This window comes from Astatotilapia calliptera, chromosome 5 (genome assembly GCF_900246225.1).
Source record: "Astatotilapia calliptera chromosome 5, fAstCal1.2, whole genome shotgun sequence".
Taxonomy (NCBI): Eukaryota; Metazoa; Chordata; class Actinopteri; order Cichliformes; family Cichlidae; genus Astatotilapia; species Astatotilapia calliptera.
Window position 1 is genome coordinate 8,565,002 of NC_039306.1, and position 15,265 is coordinate 8,580,266.

At 39.9% G+C, this 15,265-nt stretch overlaps 1 protein-coding gene across 1 annotated transcript; it reads left to right on the forward strand.

Annotated features, from left to right (window-relative positions):
• Positions 1 to 1,004: 1,004 nt before the first annotated feature.
• Positions 1,005 to 11,712, forward strand: snrpc (small nuclear ribonucleoprotein polypeptide C). The gene is made up of 6 exons (XM_026167040.1): positions 1,005 to 1,085; positions 6,866 to 6,908; positions 7,036 to 7,144; positions 8,525 to 8,584; positions 10,480 to 10,584; positions 11,232 to 11,712. Exons 1-6 carry the CDS (start codon positions 1,078 to 1,080, stop codon positions 11,354 to 11,356), a joined length of 450 nt encoding a protein of 149 aa, XP_026022825.1. The 5' UTR covers positions 1,005 to 1,077; the 3' UTR covers positions 11,357 to 11,712.
• The last annotated feature ends 3,553 nt before the right edge of the window (positions 11,713 to 15,265 follow it).

The following is a 15,265-nucleotide window of genomic DNA, read 5'->3' on the forward strand; positions in this document are numbered from 1 at the left end:
TTACACATATAAAATTTTTCAGAATTATAAAAACTCACTTTTTTAAAGATGTACTTTTCCTTAACCTTTCTATGAAGTGATTATGCTTGAAAGCAAAATTCAACATACAGGAAAGAAATATATAAATCAATAACGATCTGTATATATCATTTACATATATCAAATTTTCACAGTTTAACATTATACCTCATGTACCTAATCTTTTATCTATTCACATAATCATATTTTATGTATCAATGTCATGCTTCAAAATCCCCATTTTTCAATTTTATAAATGATAAATGAATACAAAGTTTTAAAAAACTTGTGTTGTTCATTATCAATATAAGGGGTTATATGAATATAGTGCTTTTGACAACATTTCCTGTCCAGTGTCTTGGGAGAAATGAACACATTTATTTTATTTATGTTGGGTTTTTTTTGTTTTTGTTTTGAACAACACTGAATCTACTACATACATGTAAATGGTGCCCTTTATCTGCACCACCTTCTTTTTTTTAACTGGATTGCAAAATATAATTGTTTTATTATTGGTACAAATAATATGGTGGGTTTAAAAAATGTAATTAGTTTGTTTGTTTGAAAGTTGCTGATTTTGGTTGCACTTACGAATGTAATTACGTCATTTACATGCAGGGGTAGTATGTACTGCCTAATAGTAATGGAAATCACTAAATGTCAAAAAATTATTATTATTATTATTATTATCATTGTACTTTTCATCTACTGTATTTAAATCACAACTAACTTGTGAGTTCATCAATAACTAAAGAAAAAGCACATACAACACATACAAAATTCAATTCATGTCATTTGCAGTTAACAAACTACTAAATCTAATATATGGTTTTAGAAACTGGGTTAACAAGTTAAAGCCAATACATGCCACATACATGCTAATTTGTGACTTAAGCCATGGCTGTGATAACAACTAAATACCAACAGAAGAAAGAAAACCATGTAATTTTCCATAGCACGATTTTAGGCGGAACTAAATTTGTGTAGGTCTCCATATCTTGTCGGAACGCTTATTGGGAGCACCGGCGTCGCGCTTTCTGGTGGAGGTTCCTGTGAAACATGCCGAAGTAAGTTCACATAAAATTTGTTTTTACTGATAAGTCTTCTACCTATTTCGTTTAACAGCATTGGTGTGCGTTTGTATTTAAATTAAGTAAGAATTGGTGGTAAGAAAAACCCTGGAGACTAATAACCGGGGTATGCTCAGACCGAGGCTGTAAGCTGTGTCTGGGCTCTGGCTATTTGCTGGAGCGAAAGCCAACATAAACGTTTACCAGCAAATATCGACAGATAGTGAAGTCATGGGTCTGTGATATTGAACAGATCAGTCTCTCAATGGTTTCTATTGAGGCTTACGTAATTTGTGTAATACGCTTAACAAATATCTAAACTACAGAGCAATTCACTGTTTTGTTCGAGTTTTCTCGCGTTTCCTAATGGTCCAACAAACAAATGTGTATTTAGTTCAAACTTTTCATTGTTTTTTCCCGCAGAATTACAGTGGCGTTTGCCTTTTTTTTAAAAGTCTTTTTTAGCTAAAATTAGTGAGTCATCTGGCCCGAGAATATCTTATCTATTTCTGAAAAATAAGAATAATGTAAACATTTCTTGCATGACCACAGAAGTATACATGCTATCCTTTGTGAAAGGTAAATATTTCCAGCCGGGAGGGACTTTTCATGTAGGGCATCTCAAAATCTAGGTGGACATTTTCTAACACCTGCATGGAGCATATGTTACTTAAAAAATGCATTCTCCTTTACAACACACTTCTAATATACAAAAGGATATATTAGAGGGAATATTTTGTGTAGTGGTGATTTGAGCTGACATGTGACATGGTGTTACCCTGTTGGAAAACTGTGGTTTCTAAAGGGCTGGACATTACTCAGGTACACCATGTTGTTTAAAAGTTGATTCATTTTATTTGGATGCAGCATTTTCAGTGGGTGAATAGTTTAATTTCTCATCCATACTTTTCCCACTGAAAAATGTTATTTACAGATGAACTCAATAAACCTTATGGGATTTCCTTACCTGGATTATTGACCATCAAACCGTGAACCATTGATACAAGGCAGGATGGATCCAGCATTTTATGCTGCTTCCACCAGTCTCTGACCGTTCAAATATCACAACAGAAGTAGCGACTCGTCAGACCAGAAAACATATTTTCAATCTTTTGTCTGCCAAGGCAACGATTTGGTGTGAATTGTTGCCTCATTTTCCTGTTCTTAGCAGACTTTAGTGACACCCAGTATGGTCTTCTTTTGCTGTAGTCCATCTGCTTCAAGGTTTGATGTGCTGAGCATCCCAAGAAAATCAAACCAGCGTGCCTGTGTAGAATATCCACAAAACTTAAAAAGAGGTTATACACACACAATACGGTAATATCAGAATCAGAATCAGAATACTTTATTGATCCCTGGGGGAAATTATTTTTTGTTACAGTGCTCCATTTTAAACCAACATTAAGACAAGACAGACAATACACTAACTAAGAATAGTACAATACATACATACATACATACATACATACATAAGTCACTCATAAATAAATAGTTGGAAAAGAAACATGTGTAGTTGTAGCAGTAACCAGTGTGTTAAGTGGATGCGTTGTACAGGGAGATGGCCACAGGCAGGAAAGATTCCCTGTGTCGTTCAGTGGTGCTTTTCGGTAATCTCAGTCTCTCACTGAACGTGCTCCTGTGACTGACCAGCATGTCATGGAGTGGGTGGGAGGTGTTATCCAACATTGTCTTTATCTTGGACAGCATCCGCCTCTCCGACACCACCTTGAGGGAGTCCAGCTCCATCCCCACAACATTGCTGGCCTTACGGATTAGTTTATTAAGTCTGTTGGCATCTGCAACCCTCAGCCTGCTCCCCCAGCATGCAACAGCATAGAGGATCGCACTGGCCACAACAGACTCATAGAAAATCCTCAGCATTTTCTGGCAGAAGGACCTCAGTCGCCTCAAAAAATAGAGACGACTCTGGCCCTTCCTGTAAAGTGCTGTGGTGTTTTTAGCCCAGTCCAGTTTATTGTCAATGTGTACTCCAAGGTATTTATAGTCCTCCACAATGTCAACACTGACCCCCTGGATTGAAACAGGGGTCAAGTGTTTCCTGGTCTTCCTGAAGTCCACGATCAGTTCCTTGGTCTTTGCCACGTTGAGATGCAGATGATTCTGCTCACACCACGTGACAAAGGAGTCGACCACAGCCCGGTACTCTGTCACATCATCCCTGCTGATGCATCCAACCACCGCAGAGTCATCAGAAAACTTCTGAAGATGGCAGGTCTCTGTGCAGTGGCTGAAGTCTGTGGTGTAGAGGGTGAAGAGGAAGGGGGAGAGGACAGTCCCCTGTGGTGCCCCTGTGTTGCTGATCACCTTGTCAGACACACACTGTGGGAGACGTACATATTGTGGTCTTCCTGTCAGGTAATCAACAATCCAGGACACCAGAGAAGCATCCACCTGCATCGCTGCTAACTTATCACCCAGGAGGGTCGGCCTGATGGTATTGAAAGCACTAGAAAAGTCAAAAAACATGACCCTCACAGTGCTCGCCGGCTGGTCCAGATGGGTGTAGACACGATTGAGCAGGTAGATGATGGCGTCCTCAGTTCCGAGACGAGGCTGATAAGCGAACTGAAGGGGATCCAGATGTGGTCTTACTATGGGTCGCAGCTGGTCCAGGATGAGCCTTTCCAGGGTCTTCATGATGTGGGAGGTCAATGCCACGGGCCTGTAATCCTGGGGGCCACTGGGACGTGGCGTCTTTGGTACAGGGACGAGGCATGATGTCTTCCACATCACTGGGACCCTCTGCAGACTCAGACTCAGCATAAACAGTTTATGAAAGACTCCACACAGCTGGGGGGAACAGGTCTTGAGGACAAGGGGACTCACTCAGTCTGGTCCAGCAGACTTGCCTGAGTGAAGTCTCCTCATTTGCATCTCAACCTGGTATTGAGTGAAGGTGATGGGTGGGGGAGGGGTGTCAGGAATCTCACAGGAGGCAACAGCCCCATGTGAAGAGAGAGGCTGGCACAGTGGTGTGGCTCTGGATTCCAGGCTGACTACAGGTGAGGTTGTGGGGGTAGGAGCAGACACTGTGGTGTCGAATCTATTGAAAAACAGATTCAACTCATTGGCTCTATTCTCACCTCCCTCAGTTCCCCTGCTGTTGGTTGGCCTGAATCCAGTGATGGTCTTCATGCCCCTCCACACCTCTCTCATGCTGTTCTGCTGGAGTTTCCACTCCAGCTTCCTCCTGTAATTGTCCTTAGCCTCTCTGATCTTGTCCTTTAGTAACACCTGGATCTTCCTCACCTCCTCTTTGTTGCCCCCTCTGAAAGCCCTCTTCTTGTTGTTGAGGGGGGCTTTGATGTCCTTAGTCACCCACGGCTTGTTATTTGGGTAACAATGAACAGTCTGAGCTGGAACAATGGAGTCGGTGCAGAAAGTTATGTAGTCTGTGATACACTCAGTAAGCTCATTGATGTCCTCGGCGTGAGGCTCACAGAGTGTTTCCCAGTCGGTCACCTCGAAACAGCCCTGTAGTTCTGCTAAGGCCTCCTCTGACCACCTCCTGACAGTCCTGGTGGTCACAGGTTCCCTCCTCACAATTGGCACATAGCGGGGGGTGAGGTGAATCAGGTTATGATCTGACCTACCAAGTGGGGGGAGGGAGGAGGAGCTGTATGCATCCTTGACGTTAGCATACAGTAAGTCTAAAGTTTTCTCTCCCCTGGTGGGACAGTCCACATATTGTTTGAATGTTGGTAGTGTATTGTCCAGTGATACATGGTTGAAGTCACCCGAGATCACAATAAAGGCACTCGGGTGCTGAGTCTGTAGCCGAGCTATGGCAGAGTGGATAGTGTCACATGCAGCTGTGGGGTTAGCAGAGGGGGGTACATAAACAGCCACCAAGATGACGTGAGAGAATTCCCTGGGTAAATAATACGGCCTGAGTCCAACAGCACACAGTTCAGTGTCCGGGCAACAAATCCTTTCTTTGATTGTTATGTTGGCAGGGTTACACCACCGGTTAACTAAAACAGCAAGCCCACCTCCTTTCCGCTTACCGCTAGCGATGCTGTCCCTGTCCGCCCAAACAGTGTGGAAGCCTTCCACGGAAGCATTCTCATCGGGAATGTCCTGGTGCATCCATGATTCGGTGAAACACATCAGGCTACACTCTCGGTATTCCCTCTGACTCCGTACCAGTGCTGAGAGCTCGTCGATTTTAATTGCCAACGATCGCACATTACCCATCACGATAGACGGCAGACATGGTTTAAACCTCCTCCTCGCTTCGAGCCTCCGCTGTCTCACCGTCTCCTTCTTTCTTCTCTTCTGTCCTTGACCTCTGCATCCCCGATGTGTTTTCCTCTAAATTTCAGCTGGTACTTCTGCGGGCCTGGCCAGCGAACCGGCCGGCATCAGGGCGATCAGCTGATCTCTGGAGTAAACAGTCCGTGCGTGTAGGAGATGTGCCGCGGTCCCGTTCCTTGATAAAAGTAACAGTTCCACGGCCACCAGAAGAACAAAAACTCTCTCAATCCACATGATTGATTAAGAGATAGAAAACGGAGGAAAATACAAGTCAGGAAAAAAAAGAATACGTAAGAAAAAAAAAAGCTAAACTAAGAGAAAAGCAGGAGCGACTGTAACAGGCTGCACGCTGGTTGGCGCATGCGCACTAAAAGATATTGTGTGTGTATACCACATAAAATCGTTTTGAGGTCAGTAAACACAACCAGAATTCATACATAAGGCACACGGGATTTTATTAGGGGCACTGCCGATTTTCAGAAAAATCAAAGGATTTATTTTAAGTGTGTCATATTTTCCAAAAAACACAGTAATAACGACAGCCCGCTAGCACGCGCTACCAAATACAGAGCTTTGTTGTGTATCTGACGGGCGAAAGCTAAACCAGTTCCACACCACTGAAGTTGCAGCATTTTTACAAACCAATTCTGGTTCATCCGTTTCAACGATCCGCGTTCGCCCTTCTCATTCGCTGTCACCGGCACTCTTTTTCCTCCATGTGCATATGTAAAGAAAGGCACTGCGCATGTGCGTTTTACCCATATTCTATTGCAATATTTCATTTTCTTATCATTGCCCGAAATTATACCGGTATTACTGTGAATGGTATGATATGGCCCAGTCCTATTTTAAATATACATGTATTTTGCCAGAAACACCAGGATTTCAGGTTAAAGCTCAACAAACTATTAAAAAAAAAAAAAAACGCCAAACAGCTAAAACGGCAAATGAGAGCAGGTAAACTGATTCAGCAAAAAGATGTAAACACAAAGCGCGTTTGTTTGTTTTTATTTTATTTATTGACCTCTGGCAAGAAAGCCAAATTTTTGCTCTTCAGTACTGAAGAAATTAAACCTTTACAAATTATGCAAAATTTCAAAACGCTTAGCTGCGTCTCTAATAAAACCGCTGTAACTTTACCTTCAAAAGCATAAGGTAATATTCATATGTTGATTCATGGTATTTGTCTGTTGTTGATCTACTGCAGAATATTTTTAAAGGTGTCATCTGCTATAAAATGCCAGGACAGGAAAATCTCCTTCATGTTCTTCTGTATTGTATCCTCAGTTACTTTGACACAAAGGCAAGTCTCACAAGTGTCAGCTTTAGTTTTTATACATAGATATAGAAATATGGATATGTACTGATAAATGATCAGAATTATAATATCTCCGATTGGTCATATTTAAAAGGTCTGGATTTAAAAAACAAAAAAAAACAACACAAATACTAAAAAGTTAACCTCTGGGTTTTTTTGGTTTTGTTTTTTTAATCCTCAGGTTTTACTGTGACTACTGTGATACCTACCTTACACATGATTCGGTAAGTTTTGTTTGTATCATATCAAATTGTTGAAAGGCATTAGCGTGTGCGTGCGTGCGCGCGTGTGTGTGTGTGTCTTTTCTGTTCCAGTTAAATATCTCATGGTTTTACTCTGTTTCTGTTTAAGCCGTCAGTGAGGAAAACCCACTGCAGTGGCCGAAAGCACAAAGAAAATGTGAAAGATTACTACCAGAAATGGATGGAGGAGCAAGCACAGAGTCTGATTGATAAAACAAGTAAGAATATTATTGTCTGAATGTCTTGTGTCAAGAATAAAATTACTATAGGCTTTGGTTTGAGGTAAGATTAGGAAGCTTGAGTCATAGTCTCCTGATGACAAAACATGTTTTGATCAGGGGAGAAACTCTGTTCTGACTCTGAGCTCTTCTGGATACAGATCACTTGTCCAACAAGCCTATCGTAAATGTGAAAGTGCCCTCTAGTGGCAGTATCAGTGATGTTTTTATTTGCTTGTACAGTGGTCCGTCGTTTATCGCGGGAGTTGCGTTCTAAAAATAACCTGCGATAGGTGAAATCCGCGAAGTAGCCAACTTAATTTTTTACTGTTATTATAGATGTTTTAAGGCTGTAAAACCCCTCACTACACACACTTTTCTCAGACAGGCAAGAAGATTTTCACACTTTTCTCTCTTGTTTAAACACCCTCAAAGTTCAAATCTTCGTAGAAAAATAAGTCCAGTATTATATTATAATCCGAAAAATACGGTAACTTCTACCTTCCTTTAGCATGTCCAGAAGTCCAACTTTTTGTGCGATGGTGAGCATCTTCCTCTGCCTTTTGGGTGCTACTGCAGGTGCCTTTGACGGTGCAAAACGTTTCGTCGACATTGTTGTGCTTGTTGGGGAGAAAACTTACAAACATATAGTACAGCACTTCAGAGTCACACTGCTAGCGATCGAAGATTTATTTAAATTTGACAAGCTGAACACATTCTGTACTGGACAGGTGACACGGCATGGCGGAGATTGTTTGACGATTGTCTACAACCGATCAGGACGCAGAACACAATGCACTGTAATTTAAAAAAAAAAAAGCATGCAAAATTGCACAAAAAAAATCCGCGAAACGTGAACCACGTTATAACGAGGGACCACTGTACAGCAAACCGTCTATATGCTTAATGTAGGCACCGCATGCTCTTTTCCATATTTAGTAAGCTGGTTTAGAGGCAGACAGTAAAAGCCTGTTACATATCCCACACGGGCATGCTTTTGCACTCATGTAGGATATCCAAGTTCCCTGCTTAACCAGTGGGCTCTATACACCAGCTTACTTGGGCCTATGAGATTACATACCACTAATCCATATATAAAATGCAAAGCTCATGAGTGTTTTTGTCCACTGTGGAGGAATCTGTTGTTTTACAGACTAAGTTCTTCTTTGTGGCTTTTAAACATGACACATGATTTAGTTTTTTGAAGTCACTTTTATGTTACTTCCTCTCCCATTTAAAAAGATCCCATTTGTTGGACTCCATATGTAGAGCATTGCACTGAAGTTAGATTGGGATCTGTACAGGATTCATAATCTTCATGAAAAATGTCTTTTTTTTTTTGTGTGTGTGTGTTTTTAATTTTGTCTTTTCTGCCAACAGCGGCCGCATTTCAACAGGGAAAGATTCCTCCCACACCGTTCCCAGGTGGCCCTCCCCCAGGTGAGTCCATCTTTACACTTGGTACTAATCTAATTTAATTAACCAACCATAACATGGACACTGGCTTTTTATAAATTCATAACCATATGGGAAATTTTGTTAACATTTTCTTTTTAATTGGAATGAAGTGAATTTAACTAGACTAACAAGAAGCCATACATGTGGAGCTTTAGCAGTCATATCCACAGGATAACTAACAATTAATTTGCATGAATAAAGCATCTCATGACATGAAAAAAAAATATTCAGTATTTTTATATATATTTCCTGAAAGCTGGATTTATGACTCAGGTTGGGATTGCTTAAACGTGTATTAAGTCCAGACTATGTGCCAATTATTAGCGTTTTAAAGCTTTTAAATAAGAGCCTTTGTATTCAGCATCTAAACTTATTACATGCATCTAGCGTGTATGCTAGAGATGCATCTGACCCTGTGAGATCAGACAAAAGCACACATTCCTTAAGTAATGTCAGATTGAGTTCATATGTAACTAGTCCCTGTAAAGTTGAGTAAATTCACTTTAAGGTGCTTCTTGGGTAGCGCTTGCAGGAGACAGAACATGATGTGCCTCCTGCAAGTGCTATCCAAGAAGCACCTTTTGCTTATATTATTGTATTATTGCCAGTAGTGAGAATGCATTTGAAGCAGATTGTCTCTTGTTATGTGTTTATGTGCAAGGAAGGGCAACTACGAGCAATTTCTCAGTGTTGTGTGAAAATAAATTATTATATATATATTTTTTTTTTGGTAAATAAAATGTTGTTTTGTTTGGTTTTTAAATTCCAAATTGTGGTAAAACTGTGACCACAAACCTGCACGACAAAGTTAATGGTAAACATATGTTGAGTTACCCCCACTCTAACTGACTGTGGCAACTCTAATCACATAAATTAATAAATAAATAGTTTATTAATGTTTATTAATCTTGTGGTTGCAAGATGTTAAGAGGCCGTACACCATCATCCACCACTGCAGCCCTAACAGACAGCAGCAGCTCTTTCTCTGTTAGTGTAGGTTGAAAACAAGCAAAGTGGGAGGTAAAAGAAATGATGGTTGAACATACTGGTGGGTGTGGTTCTACAGTACTTTAACCTAGAAATAAACAGTTGCATGTTTGGTTTACTTCCAACACGGCAGTGTGTAACCATATTCTGCACAGTTATGTGCAGATTAGCCTGCAAGGAAAGATGGCTACTGGTGCTAGCACTAACATTAGCATAGGCAAACTGTTAGGTGTTATGCAGTGTAAAGTACTGCACTTATCAGTGAGATTTAAAAACCCTGAATTTAATACTGAATAATGTAATTATTAGTTATTAAATGCTGCTTAAATACACATCCAGTATTTTTAACATGTTTAACCTCATCCATTAGCTGGTACTCTATTTTGGCTGTATGCTGAGTGTTGTCTTTTAGAAAAGTTGACTAATCTATTTCCCCCCCCCACCAGGAAGCACCTCGCTTCAATTATTTTATGATTTCCAGGAGTGAGAATGCATCTAAGTGAACGGTCGCCTGCTGTGGTGCTACAGGGAAACTCTTTAAAATTTCCCAACATTGAGCTCATGCGTGAAAATGAATTAAGGGGAACAACAAAACTGACAAGTTTGCAGATTTATTGATGAAAGAGAAGGAGAAAAAAAAAAAAAAAACAAGGTCAAAGATAGTGATGATAAAACTGCAACCAATAAAACGATCCCTTAGAGCTGTAGTGAGCATAAGCTTTGTCTGTTGTTGGATATTTGTTTTCTCTTGTTGGTCAAATATCACTGTAAATGAGGCTCTTTGCATATACTGTGATTCACTCTATGGGATTTTGACATGTAAATTTCTGTGCACTTGTACAGAGTCTTAACATTAATTGTGCACTGGCATTTTTCTGTCTCAAATGCAGCTGGTCCTCCTCGTCCAGGCATGCTACCAACACCCCCAATGGGAGGTCCTCCAATGATGCCTATGATGGGGCCTCCACCACATGGCATGATGCCCGGTGGGCCTGGTAAGAAACATTTTTCCTTAATTTTTTTTTCTTTTCTTTTTTTAAACCCCAACAGTTGCTGTTGTTTTAACTTTTGTTTCTTTTAAATCTTACTGCCAATACTACAGCATTGTAAATAAGGATGTGCTATAAATGCCTCGCCGGTTAAGTAAAGGTGTCATTAAACTTGTTGCGCCATCTTGTGATAAAATTTGGTATTACCTGAAGGTGTGGCCTGGCCCTAGTTCCATTTTTAATTGATATTTATTCAACATGATACAGAAACATTTGAACATAGTCAAGTCATTTGAAAAGTTTGTTAAACAAGAGTGTGTTCATAAGCAATGACCACACATGCAGATGAAGCTGTTGACCACACAGGGTTATTTGAATATTTATTTATTATTCTATTGTGTGTGAATTCTCTTTCCTGATTGGCAGCCTTTCTTTTGCTTTTATATCACTGTAAAATCAATATCTTTTGAATCAGTTTTGGCAAAATTTAAATATCTTAAGCAATCACACATTTCTGTGCCTTGGTGGCCCGATGAGACAAAAGACAAGGAGGTTATTTAAAAAAGTCTGTCAGCGCACTGATGTGGGCGTTTGGGTAAACTGGTGTAATGAATAATACCTAAAGCTGTGTATGCCATCACCATTACATCTAGGAGGCATGAGGCCACCAATGGGAGGACCCATGCAGATGATGCCAGGACCACCAAACATGATGCGTCATCCTCGACCGATGATGATGCCGCCGGTGAGGCCGGGCATGATGAGACCAGACAGATAAGGCTGAGTGGACTTTGTGCTTTGTTTGTTTCCATCAAGAGCCGCTGTGTACGGAGGACACTTGGCTTAAACTCTTTTTATTTTTTTATTTTTTTTTTAAGCCTGCTCAGCCTGTCTTCAACCTTGAACATACATTTAAATTATGTCATTTCTGTATAAATACTTCATTTCCTGGTATTTGTGATAATATCCATACAAATCTTGTCATTTTGAAGTGTATGATTGGAAGAACTTTTTTTTTTTTTCCCCTGATATTCAACGAACACATAAGAGAAGCAGGTTTGATTTGACAATGTTCATCACTAAGGTTTTGCTTTGTTTTAGATTTTAAATGTTTTTGTACTTTGTTACAATGGTTGGAGGAATAAAATGTTGATTTAAAAACCTGTTTCCTTGTAATTATTTAAACCTTTATGTTCAGACTCTAAGCCAAGCCAGTATTAAAGCATTTACTTTATCAATCAAAAATTTTAATAAAACTCGTAATGTTGCCTCCGTACAACACCACTGTTGATTGTAAGTCAGTCACAATCTAACCATTTCTGTAGTATTAACTGATGTGACTTTAACTGATGTGTGATTTTCAGAGGCTCAAATTGATTGGACAAAACAATCATTTTTAATACTATGAAAATCATTTGCAGTCAGTAACTAGTTGAAATCCACAGCTCATGGACATCACTAAATGCTGTTACTTGCCAGGCCTGGCAGAGCATCACATTCAGTTGCTTCTTGCTTGTGATGTTTTCTCTGCCTTCAGTTTTGTTGTCAGTGAATGAAAGCCGTGCGCTACTGGGTTGAAATCAAGTGATGGATTTGGACATAGAACAATATCCAATTTCTTTGGGTTACTTTTGCAGTGCGCTTTGTGTCATACATGGGAGTGAAACGCTGGTTTGTTTGAATCAGGGTAGTAAGTATATCTCTGTACACTGCAGAATTCATCCTGCTGTGTCAATCAGCAGTCACAACATAAAACACTGGTAACTAGATGCTCATCTGTTTCACGGATGCAGCATGCTTCCGATAATGAGATGTTCCTTTTCCAGTCATTCTGAAAATTGCAAAGATTTTGGACATGATACACTTTCCTCCTCAAGAGTTTTCTTTACTTGCAAGATGTCACTAGATTAGATGTTGTGAAGTTGTTTTTATTAACCAAAGAATAAAACTTGCAATCATCCTTGTGGTCTTTCAAGCTTTTTGGTGGTCCTGAGCTGGCCAGTTCTTTCAGTCTTAAGACTATAACAGTCTGTGGATTTGACCGCTAATTTTCCTCTGATAGGTTTATATTGGATTATATTTGGTTTTTCAGCTTCACTTACATTGACATCTTTTTGGACATCGCGGTCAGAGTTGAATAGCTACCAAAAGCAAGTTGAACACTTGGAATCAAGATCCACATCTTTTATCTTCTTAATTCATCATAAAACAAGGGCACAGGCGTCACCTTGCTTTGAAACTGCTCTTGAGCCAATTGCCCAATTACTAATCAGAAATATTGCCTTAATATTTCAGCTTCAATATTTCAGACTCTGTGCTTATAATTTTAATTTGTACAGCATACTTTGTGCAGAAAATATTTAAAACTTTATACGACAGGAATCAAGGCGATTCACAGTATCTGTACACCATAACGCAACAAAGATAGTGAAGAATGTGGAGCATTTAGGAGCTAAAAAGTAGATCAATTCAGTTCAATATGTTTTTCTTTTTACTAAAGAGTTTTATTCACAACAGTCACCTCAAGGTGCTTAATAATGTGAGGAAAGACCCTACAATAACAGAAACCCCAACAATCATACCACCTCCTATGAACAAGCATGTTGGCGACAGTGGGAAGGATAAACTCTGTTTCAACAGGAAGAAACAAAGCCAGGCTCAGGGAGGGACAGCCACGGGGAGAGTTAGAGATTATTAGTAACTCACAATTAAATACAGAGATGTGTATAAACATACGCTACAAAGGGAGCGAGAGAAGAAAGAAAAGTGCATCACAGAAATTCCCCAGTTGCCTAAGTCTAATGCAGCGTAACTAAGAAAGGATTCCAGGTCCCCTGATCCAGATTTAACTATATGCTTTATCAAAAAGCAAAGTTTTGAGCCTAATCTTAAAAGTAGAGAAGGTCTGTCTCTTGAATCCAAGCTGGAAGGTGGAAGAGGAGCCTAAAAGCTGAAGGCTCTGCCTCCCATTCTACTTTTAAATACCATAGGAAACAGAGGTAAGCCCGCAGTCTGAGAGCAAAGTGCTCTATTGGGGTGATACGAAAGCAGCTGGGCAGCAGTGCAACTCAAATGTATTTTTAATGTTTATTTGAAAAGGGACAATGCACATTAATTAACGTGAGCACTTGGGTCCATCATTTAAATGCCCCAGATGTAGCCATACACAGTAATTATCATCTGCAGTCCCTGATGGGTTGATGGTATTTCTAAAAAGTAACAAAGCCAAAAATGCAAAAACATCTTTGCATAGATAAGTGCAGCTGAAGCATTTGGAATAAACAAAGATTAAAGACCACTAATATAGCTCACATGCCAAAACCCCCTGTAATTAAACACTAATGTAGACTATGGCAATGTTGTTTTATACATTTGGAAAAAGAGTTGACAGATTTTTATTTCCTGAATGTTTCAGTCAACCCTTTGCTAACGGGTTTGGCATATGAACTCAAGTAGGTGACACAGAGCCGGTATATCTGCCTAGATATTGCTTTTAAAATTAAACTGTGTCTTTGAAATTAAAGCTCATAGTTGGCAGCTGAATGTTGTTTTGAGCTGCTTACAGAATTACATGGTGTGGATTGTGTGTGTGTTCAAAAATGGATTTGACACAGCATCGCTCAAAAGAAAAAAAGTGTTTGCTTCTGCTCTCAAAAGAGGAAAAGCGGAAAACTAGAATGCAATTATTGCGACTGTAATACACTCTGAACTCTACCTGCTCGTGTCCCGGTTTGTTATTCGACGCAAACATTTAGAGAATTTTAAACCAGAAATTGTAGAAAGAAGTTTCAAGGTTTGCCCCTCCCGTACTTGGTTCATCCTACATGCGAGGGGCACGTTGTCTCCGCCTGCAGGTATTAATGTGTTGGTTAATGTGTTAGCCTCTCTCAGCATTGCAAGCAGAGAAACACAACAGATGGATATTTCTAATATTGTTTCACAAGACAAATGAGAAAGTTCACCCACCCTCATTAGTTTACCCAGTCAAGCATGTTTGAAGAATTACAGCTCTTACATAAGAATCTGCAGCAGATAGTGAATCATTATCTCAGCTGACATTTGTATCTTCCACGCCTTGCAAGAATTCACTTCTGTCCTCTAGCTGGGCTCTAACCTCCCTATCCGTTAACACAAACCTCTGCCCATAGTTATGAAATTTTCTCAACAGATGGAGCTAGAGAGTCGTAATGCTTTCCAATTAGAGCCAAGACACTGGAATGATGTGCAGTGACTGATTTTTGTGCTTCCATGGACTGTCAAATTTCTTTGTATCTCACACTCCCAGAGGACATTTATGTGGCTTTATGGTTTAGGAAATTTCTAGGCCACGTACAAAAAAGAAACAAATTTGTTGGGGGGCAATAGCCATATGCTTCACGCTGCGTTTGCCAATTTATAGACTTGCAGAGCAGAGGGAAGGCACTGCAAAGACAATCCAAACTGTTACAGTGCTGTGCACCACATCAGATAACTTTTGGGAGCTGTCAGTTATGCATGGTGTAAATTGTAATCTTCAAAGAGACTCCGATAGATTACATGCATTCTTTAGGACACTCTAAAGGATAGATTTCATTAAGTGTCACATAAACATTCACTCTCCACATCAGTGAGACAGAAATAAAACCATGTTAATGCACATTTTATGTATATGTCGAGCATAGGCGGATGCCCCTGTGTCATCTGAAAT